This window comes from Gavialis gangeticus, unplaced genomic scaffold, assembly GCF_001723915.1.
Source record: "Gavialis gangeticus isolate Ggan-Ray unplaced genomic scaffold, GavGan_comp1, whole genome shotgun sequence".
In the NCBI taxonomy this organism is placed as follows: Eukaryota; Metazoa; Chordata; order Crocodylia; family Gavialidae; genus Gavialis; species Gavialis gangeticus.
The window spans coordinates 70,933,128-70,943,557 of record NW_017729032.1 but is presented as its reverse complement, the minus strand read 5'-3'; the positions used below and the strand labels follow the sequence as shown (position 1 = coordinate 70,943,557).

General features: G+C 39.8%; 1 protein-coding gene across 7 annotated transcripts in view; it reads left to right on the top strand.

The window, feature by feature from the left end:
• Positions 1-10,430, top strand: part of AKAP11 (A-kinase anchoring protein 11) — a 57,596-nt gene that overhangs the window by 13,072 nt on the left and 34,094 nt on the right. For 6 of the 7 annotated variants that reach the window (XM_019524323.1, XM_019524320.1, XM_019524317.1 and 3 more), the window contains exons 3-4: positions 6,040-6,156; positions 9,680-9,724. In XM_019524323.1, the coding sequence (XP_019379868.1) occupies positions 6,040-6,156; positions 9,680-9,724 (162 nt within the window). The remainder of the gene's footprint in view (positions 1-6,039; positions 6,157-9,679; positions 9,725-10,430) is intronic. The other variant, XM_019524321.1, reaches the window with a different exon arrangement.

The window sequence follows — 10,430 nt, the reverse complement described above, 5'->3', positions numbered from 1 at the left end:
TGCAGCCCCCCGCCCTAATCCCTAGCTGGAAGCCTCTGCCTCCACCCCACATACCCACACACCCTCAGCCCCTCACAAACTTATACCCACCCACCTACCCACCCATACCCTCACCCTGCCACAGTATACAAAAGTAAGACTTCATTTTAAGTTATTATACAGTTACCTCTAAGTTCACTACACAAACACATGTACATCAGGACAAAAATATTTGAAATCAAATTAATGAATGTTATAGTAGATGTTTGATTTTTAGAATATAATTTGGTTTTTTTCTGGTTTGGAGGTGGCAACTCCCCTTGCTGAAAGGAGTACTTCTGGGAGGGCAAGGGGGAGGGACTTTTGGTGGCAAAGGTCAGGGGTTAGGGGGCGGGACTTCTGGTCCCAAGTTGGTGGTTAGGGGGGCAAGGGTAACCTTGCGGACCTTGACAGCTTGCCAAAACTTGGTAAGCAGCCCTCCATCTGAAATAATTGCCCGCCCTGTCATAAGTCATGTCCTCAGCCTCCCTAACCATGTTTGTTGCCCTCTGCTGGACTGTCTCCAATTTGTCCACATCTTTTCTGTGATGGGGGGGACCACAACTAAACACAGTATTTCAGATGTGCCTGCACGAGTGCGGAATAGAGGGATAGAATCCTACTAAGCACAGCTTGCAAGCAAGCAGCATATTCTTTCATTTCATTGTGATGCAAGGCTCCATGGTCTTTGTTTTTAAACATTTAACAAATTTTAAAGCTGAGTTTATGTTCCAGAGCATGTATTGCTTTATGAGAAACACCACTTACAAAGGCTTGTTTAGCTGCTAAATTCCTTATGTTGGGGTTGTCAAGTTGAATGGTCAGTGAATTTTAGTAGACTTTGGCCACCTTTCTTTTATTAACCCCCTTTTAAAAAAATACAAAGTTTCCATTCTGTAGACTTGCAGGAAGAGATTCTTAAAGAGCTAAACAAAGTGCAGTGATTTCTTCCCCAGTCTGCATGTAATCTGAAAAAGTACCTCTGAGTAGTTTACATAATTTGGAGCAAAGCACTGCTGACTTTGATCCTTTCTATTGAATTTGAAGCTTTTCAAACATGTCATGAAATTCTATGTTTTCATGCAGTCAGATTCCTGACAATTTGTCTTCTCTACACCTGCAGCTTCTACATTCTCTAGCTTGCGTGACGGAAGTCCTTAACTGGATTATAATGCATACTTCTTGCTTTGTTCCCTGGAGCCAGATAGCAGGGTGAATGAAGTCCCTTACCTTTCCTTTTCTATTGATTCACTAGTAACGGTCTGGCTTTCCTTTTCTGAAGGCTCGGCTCGGATTGTTATTGGCAGTCCATAGTGAGTGGTGGTAACTGAGGAACAAGTTAATGAAATGTTATATGGGAATATGTTACAGGAGGAGAACTAACTTGTGTGAGATTAGTCCAGTTTGAGTAGAAATCTTTCTTTCGCTGGCATTACAGTGCAAGTGAGAGAATTTAGGCAAATTTCTGATTTAGGCAAATCTCTTCACACACTGTTTTGCAGCAGCGCATGTCGTTTCCCCTTTCTCATCCTGGTTTTCTTACAGTCCAATGCAGTAATGCTCTTTGTTGCCTTCTGTCTCAAAAGATAGACTCTTAGTCCTCAGTTGTAATATTTTTTTTCTTCCTCCTTCTATATGGTCTTGTCTGTATCTCCAGCTTGCTACAGAAGACCATTTTCAGTATTTTAGAGTTTGACATTTGAAAAGTGCGGCCAGCCCAGCGTGGATGACAGATGTTAAGATTTGCTTCTGCTGTTGGCATATTGGCTCATTTTAATACTTCACTGTTGGATAATCTGTCCCTCCATAAAATAAGACAGATTTGATGACAGTAGTCATTTTGCACAGAGTCAAGTTTCTGAATGTAGCATTGGTTTTAAAGGCAAGAGTTTCAACAGTTGAACAAAAGTGAGCATCTGGCTAGCATGTTGATGCCCTGCTGACACCAAATTCTGCTTTGCCAGTGTCCAAAATGAGCTAACTACTTGATTAAGTTCATCAACTCTGTATAGGTTCTCCCCAAATATGGAGACTGCTTGATTACTTTCAGAGGAGCATTCTTGCTTAAAAGTAATAAGCTAATGGAAAAATTATTTGCTGATTACAGTTTTTTTTGTCTGACTTTTTAAAAAAAAATTGTCAGCTGTTGTGATGCTTCAAAGGAGTTTTTTTGGTAGCTAGAAAAGGTTTGATCATCTCTCTTACAAAAGAAGCCAGTTACATAAGCTTTCATTTGAATAATGTATTTGTAAAATTAGACCATTGTTAACTTGAAGATATTCTGACCATCCTACCTAGTGTCATTAGGGAATCTATAAAATTGTTAATGTTGGAGCCATCCACAGCTGGGGAAGCTGGGAAGAAGAGAAGTAGTTGGATTGTGGAGGAGGGAGGAAGAAGGAAGGACTGTGCAGATGTGCAGCATGTCTAGAGAAGAAAAAACTGCACAGCATATGTGAGGAGAGAAGAATTGGTAGAAATAGATTAAATGAATAGCTAAATAGGGCAGTGTGACTTACTACTTTCAAAAGGCCAAAACTTTTATTACATTAAATACAATTAAATGTATCCTGTTTGCCACCAGGTACTTCTCAGCATAAATGAAGGGTGTCAGATATGGTCCATGGGCTGCATCTGGCTCACAGTGCTGCTTCCTTCTGCAGAATCTGGGGGCATGGCTAGTGGTGAGCAGGGCCTTCTGCCCAGTCCGGGGCTCTGGAACCCTAGTGGACGTGGCGTTCAGTGGCAGGTATATGAGTGAAGGCTGTGCTCACACAGCTGACATGGGAGATTTGGCTTGCCCCCACCTGTGCTGCCTTTGTCACAGCAAGTGGCTACCTGCCTGTGGCCACTTGCCCCACTGCCACCATCGCAGTTGCTGCTGCTGGCAGTGGCTCTGTGAATTTGGCCCACTGAGGAACCCTGCAGTTTGTACGGGGCCCAGGGCAAAGGGTCAATCTCACACCTGTGACATAATTGGCTTAGTTGCTAGAGGGATCTTTTACAATTTCTACTATGAGGGAGAGTGGTGCAGAAGACAGTTGCTTTACCAAAATATGTTCTACAAAGTGAATAGTTTTGATAATTGTGAATAATTCGCATCTATATATATTTAAAATGTCATTTGAATTCCACATATCAGAGCCATGGATAAGATTGCACTTGGACTGAGAATAGCATAGTAGCAAAAGTCCTAACTTGTAAACTGAGAGGCTCAGGTTCAATTCCTTGCCCTACTGACATTCTTTGTGACCTTGAGTAAGTCACTTAGTGTCCCTCAGCAATTTTTCTGGGGCTGGTGTAGCGCAGGTGCTAAGGTGTATCTGTATCGTTGATAGCCCAAAGGTAGCAAGTTCAAGGCCACAACAGAAGCTCTTGTAGTGCAGTCTGTCAGATGCCAGTGAATCTGCAAATTCTGCTAAATTCCATGTCACAAAGACACAAAAAATGTAAAGCAAAACCATTTTTCTAATGCCATTGATACCAGCATTATATTGATATGATGGATGTGAAATGCATAATAATTCCAGAGTTGCCAGTACTGTGCTTCTTATGTAGCAGCAACCAAAGTGATTTTCCTGTAGGCTATATCTTTTGTCAAATGTAATTCTACAACATGAGGGCTTTTACCATGAAACAACTGTTTTTTTGATAGAAACTCAAAGCTTCCGTGACTGAATTTGGTTTTATAGCACTGGGATTGTTAACCAGGGGTATGTGTAACTCTAGGGGTACTTGGTGATAGGGGGTATGTGCGGGTGGGCAGAGATGGAGCAGGGTGAGGGCAGTGGTGCCCTTCTGCAGATGGACGTGGGGCGGGGAGGCTCGCACGTGGTGGCCACCACCACCACCCACCACTCTGTGCCGCCACCTCCCAGGAGCAGGGCTGCTGGGGGGCGAGGGCAGCAGCGCCCCTCTGCAGGCCGCACAGGTGCTGCGAGGCCGACGGCTCTGCAGGCTGCTGATGGGTGGTGCATGATTGGCCAGGCACGAGGCCTGTCAGCAGGCTTTGGAGCTGCATGTGCGACCGGCTTTGGGGAAGTGGGATGCGGCTATGCGGGGCGGTGGGTGGCAGTGGCGGTGTGGGGCGGTGGGTGGCAGCAGATGCCGTTGCATGCAAACCCCCTTCCTCATGTCTGGCTGCTGCCACCAGAAGGCGTACACTTGTTAAAAAAAGCTTGAAAACCCGTGTTTTAGCATTTCTGTTTTTATTTCAACAGTCAGTCAAGATTTCAGTAAGTTTATTTGTATGTAGGCTTGAGTCAGTTCAACTCATTTTTCACTTTTCATTTTTGTTTCTAGTACTAATATTTGAATAGTTTTGTTACTGAAGGCTCAGTTGACTTTTTTTCAAATGGCATTTTACCCCTTTCTACAACACAGAGCATAATATCATTATTTATTTATTTTGTTTTGTCTTGGTTTAAAAAAAATGTTTGTAGATTGTAAATGTCAGGTATAATAAACAAGGCATTGTTTTTCTGCGTCTTATTACACTGGTGAACTCTGGAAGCTCCTATCGGCTTTAAGGATCTGTGGCCCATAGCAGACTTTCATTTAATGGCCTGATGGAGTCTGATTCCCAATCCCAATACTTGTGTGTCCTGCCACACTACACATGCATTTTGGGATCGTGATCCATGGTGCCATCTGTGCTGGCAAGTTCAAAGCTGGAAGCCTAAGCTCCCTCTGCATGGCAAGGTCAAAGCCAATGAGCATATGGGGTTGTAGGCACCTGGCTTGAGCTTGTCAGGGGGTGGGGGGATCCTATGTACGTCCCTCTATTTGCAGCTCAACATGTGCTGCTGTCTTCTCCCAGTGCAGAGGTCAGTTGATGGTCAGCCTGGGGACTGTCAGCGTAGCATAGGGTAGCTTGATGTGCCATACATTCAACTTAAATGTGCAATGAAAACTAGCCACACACGTTATACATTTTGTGTGGAACAGCCACAAATGGCTTGTTTTCTCACTTTTATTATGTCATTAATTGCCTGAACATGTGGCTTGGCTACTATTTATGGCACGGTAAACACATTATCAAACCATAAATGTAATGCTTGTCAAAGCCGTATATTTTAAAAATTTTATAACGGGTGTCAGCTTATACTTGTATCTTGCTACAAATTTAAATACCAAATTGTCTCAGATACAGTATGCCCTGGAGTGTAATACATACCTTGTTTTTGAAAGGCAGAATGAACTAAAGACTTTTCAGGAGTTATGGCAGTATAGAGCAGGAACAGAACTTAATCTTCAAATGACTTCTCCTCCTTTTTCTTAGCTATAGGTAAAAACCTAGCTGCTCCTGAAGACTGTTCTCCATGGATGGATCTGTAATTTTGAAAAGAGCTTAAGAGGCTCCAGGGCTGTGAAAAAGCAGGAGAGAAAGCAGGAGCAGCTAACAGAATTGCTCTACGGAAGTTTAAAGAGATTAGTCGAACATCAAGAGCATTTAAAAGGGGAGACAATTGTTGACCTCTGTGGAGTAACAATCTGAACCACTAAGTCTGTTGGCTGCCTGAATAGTAATGCAACGGCTGCTGTACTGTGGAGTAGGAATCAAAGCTCCTATCCCAGGCAGAAAATCAGTTTCCCTATGTAATACCCACAGCCCAATTTTTGGGAACTGATTTTTTTGGGGAAAAGTGTGTTCTGTATGTGAGAATTATGGTATTTGCCTTGCAAAATCCATGCTTGAGTTAATACTTTTTCACCATTTTTCAGTGCTAGTCTCATAGTTCATTTCAGCTAAGAGTACGCATTCTAGGAAAGATCTTTTTTTTTTCTTTTTAATGGCTAGGTCTTGTTTAGAGAGGAACATAGATTTGGTAGCATGAAAATTACATGAATTCCGAATATAGATACTTAAATTAAAAATTATACCTGGGGACCTCTACAGGTTGTAGTTTAAAAAAATGCTGATAGAAACAGCTTGTGAAAAAAAAAATGCACCATATTAAGAAACCACAGAAGGTTTTCATCTGCTCTAGAACTATGTTTTTTTTTTCCACTTCCTTTCAGAGTTTTGGTGAAGGTGTGCTGCTCTCTGTGAAGTCACTGCTACAAAGCAGAAAAGAACTATGCAGCCTGTCAACAGAGGACTGTTTAAGCCAGAAGGAACACAACAGTTTTATTGAGGTTTGGCTTTGCATGACCGTTTATATTTTTTTCACAGATACGATGAGTGCTTTTTGTTTGCAGGTGCGGAATTGGAAGCTGCAGAATAGTTCATTAGAACAAGATTGCAAACTTGCTTCCTGCAAGTACATTCTTCGTTCTCTGTTGTCATCTCTAAGTAACTGGAGAGTAGCTAAAAAGGTGGAGTATGGTGAAGTTGGCTGAAAGAGGAAACTTTTTCTGCTTTTGGCTTTTTTGAGAAATAACATGTAGTCTAAAAATCTATGAATAAATGATGCATTTGGTAACTAATTAAAATGGATACAAGGTTCTTGTGATGTTGAAACCTTGTATTGGGGATTTATAAATTCTGTTAATTTACTGAAGTTTTCCTACATTTCAAAGTCTAATGCATCTTTATGTACAATTCAGGGGTGTCCAACTCAAATAAGTTGCCGGGCTGTGAGTGGCTAAATCCTGGCAGCATGAATTCCTTTGCTGCTGATGCTGACACAGCAACACTGACAGCTGTGGCAAGCAGGCCTGCAGGTAAGATCTGGGCTTCTTGCAGGCTGGACCTGAACTTTGGGGTTCTTGCCATGTTTGCTGGTCCTGCTGTGTCTGCCAGTGACAGAGGAGTTAACGTTGTCACCATTGCCACAGATGGATCACGTGGGCTTCATGCCCTGATGTACATTAAACATTTCCTACAGTGAATAAATTATTTTCTCTAAAATAATTCTGAACTAAATTGTTTCATTTCGCCGATTAACTAAGATTACTGAATTACATTGCTTTAGGAAATTAAAAAGATAATATCATGGTTGACTCTTTTATAACTTTAATAAAACAATTATGTGGTCTGTGTAGACACTCAAGGTGTGGTCATGCTGTCTGATACTCTCTTGCCACATGGAACTACCCTCAGGCCTTAAACCTAGCTAGCAAGGAGGCTTGCAGGAAGAGACCACTATTTCAGATTACTCAGAATCTCATCAAAGGTGAGGGTCTTCTGGTTTAGTATACTTCTAAATTGCTGTTGTAGGTGGCTTAGTAACACGTGTATGTTGACAAAAATAATAAACTATGTGCATATTTCCTTCTATTGTACTCCTAAAAGTCAGGTAAATGAAAATTCGGAAAAAAACGATTTAGTTTACAATAAGCAATATCATGCTTGAAATTAGCTTGTCCTATGTATATCTCTCCGTAATTTTCTTGCAAAACGTGGGTCTTTTTAGTTGTTTTACATGTGTTTTACATGAAATCAGAACTTGAGTTTTATATCTCAGGTTGATTTGTTTATAATGTACAGGTACAGGCATTTTTCTAAAATAGGTCTATATGTTACCAGCACTGCCTACAGATTCCATGCGTATTACAAATGCATTTTTAAAAGTGGTTTTGCTGTTTTTTTTTCTCTCAGTATTACTTTATAATTTCATTTGTCTTGACGGTTTTTAATCTCTAAATAGGTATCTGACATTTTAAAAATGAATTTCCGGTCACAGAAGCTTTGAATTGATAGGCAAGGAGATCTTATTTTCAGATTAGTTGCTAACTGACCTCTGAAAACAGTCTAATATTAGTAGGATTAGTAGCACCACCTGTTAAACTGCATGACACTTATCATAAGTGTTTTTAGCTGTTTGAAAATTTGCCAAGGTTCAGTCATGTGAGCTGAAACTTTCCATGCGAGACATCTCTTGTAAGATTTCAAAATGAACTAATTTACTTGTTTCTGAATTAATAAAAACTAGGTGGGTTTGCCCAGTTTAAAAAATATCCTTTTCTTGTGAATGTGTATTGATACAGTCTTCAAATACAGTCACATACTATTTTTTTCCACAGGACTCCTGCCTCATTCAGTTTACAGGCTTGTAGTAAACATGGCTCTTTATAGGATGCCTGCCTCATTTGTTGCAGAACTTGGAAGATGTATTGAATGAGGCAGGGGACTGGAGGAAGAGAAAAGATGGTCTCACAGTTAAGACAGTAGCATGCTGCGCTGGACTGTTGGGTTCTTTCTAGAGCTGGTCAGAACATTTTTGATGTTTTCTGTTTTACTGAAACACAATTCTATTTTACAGAAAAGTTTTTAAAAGCTTTGTTTTCAGAATTTTACCAGTTCAAAATTTTATCATGAAACAGAATTGTCATTCTTTGACTAGCTCTCATTGTCAGTGTGCTTTATGATGTTAGGCACATTGTTAGCAGAATCTTCACCTGTGGTCAGTAATTGCGCTTCACATTTTCTTAGTGCTTAACTTGAGACCCCATCTTGAACCAGATTATCTTGGGGTCTGGCTTGCAAAAGGAGTGAGTAACTGTAATTAAAGTTAATGGGACTTTTGCTTTGAGTATACGGAGTGCTGCTATATAATCTACAATACTCAGAAAAGTACATCCTGAGGCTCTCAAATTATAGAATTCCAAATTAGTGAATATTTTTAACTGTAATCTCTGTGTCTCACATACCCATCTAAAAATGAGGATAATGCTGCCTCATCTTTTATTCAAACTCTGCTCTGAAAATCCGGCAAATTAAGCCTATTGTCACATATTGAAAAAACAAAGGATAAAACAAAATATTGAATAGTAACTAAAGTGAGCAACCATCTGCCCTGTGCACTAAATGAGGCAAGGTTCCTATGGAAAAAATTGTATGTGATCACATAACCAATGACTGTGTCATAATTCATATATACAAGAGGGCTGAATTAGGACTTCACAGAGAGACTTGATGTTCCTGTTTTCTAACTTTTGGCCACTTAATTTGCTACCTTCTAATATTAACTGTTCTGTAATTAAATGTACCTCAGAGTACTAATATATTATAGTCTGTGTATAGCAATTACAAAATTTAAAGAAGATTATATATGCTCTTGCAGTGTTGCAGAATTGCTGCCTTCATCACAACTTGGACTCGAATATTAAAACTTCTGTGTTATATCAGGACAGTAAATAAGACTTGCTTTCAATTCTTCTCGTCTTTGAGTCCGACAGCCTCCCAGTTGTTAGATAAGAGCGAGAGGCCAGTGTTGGAATAATCTCTTCACTTTTTTTATTTCTAAGATTAGGAGGTACGTACACTTTCTGTGTATACAAAATGCTTATCGCCATGCAAGTCTATGTGGATCTGAGGTATCTGTACTTCTTTCCTTTAGGGATCTTTGCCCGTGGAGATTATCAGGCAGCCTTTTGGAAACTGAATTATTTTTATTCAATACTTAGAAAGAGCATTACAGAAATTTAGAGAATCTAAATTTATATTTATATCTAGTCTAAGTTCATTTTACATTTCCCTTCAAATCAAATTACAAAGGCTTGCCATGTTAGATATCCATTCTTTATTATTACAGGAACAGAACCAACATAAATTCCAGCAAATGAAGGTACTCTAGGTAGAATGGCTCATGACTACAGCAGAATGAAGCTTTACGCAAAGAGTCTATTGAATTTTAATAGCCTCCTCTGTAATTAGAGAACTAATAGGTGGTTTCTGGATCTTGACTTCTAAACTATTTGTATGTTTGTTCTTCAGATCACATTTATAGGTTTTACTGAAGAGACTGATGGTCATATGCAGGTAATGCATATTTAAGATAACGATTTCATTTCTTCAGTGAGGTCTGAGATGATTAGAAAACGTGTTTTTTGTGTTTTTTTTCCTGGGGAAATCTTGGAGCTTTTCTTGAAGAACATGTCTTGGATTAGATTGTTTAAAATAAACAGTCTGTTTTAAACATTGCTGTTAAGGTTTAAAAACTTTTATTTTACTACAGACTTCTATCCTTTGTATTAAGCTGGATATAGGGTACTGGACATTTTTAAATCTCTATTGCCACGTGAAAAAATGCCACTTTAAGTTGAGTTCTGGCCAAACAGGTTGCTTTTTGGAATATCTGTGAAATATTTTGAAATCTCTTAAGCTATTTTTCATCTAGGTGATAAAACAAAAACTGCTTACAAAACAAATTTTAACAAAGTCCCATTTAACTGTAAAAACGTAGTGATTGAACCATCTCTTCTCTTACCAAGAAGTCCACAGAGCAAAGCAACATAAACTTGCTTGCCCCTTTGGCAGATGGCAGCATCCTCTGAGAAGCTGCAACAGGAGATGGCTCTTAGCCCAGCTTCTGGAATAGGTGTCCATTTAAGCCCTCAAGAAGCCAGAGTAGCAGAGGAATAGGTACCTGCATTGTTTCTCAGTTCTCTGAGATCTGCAAGACTGAGGTTAAATCCTCTGACAGTGTGGCTCTCCATTTCCCACATACTCTGAAATAGTCTATGCA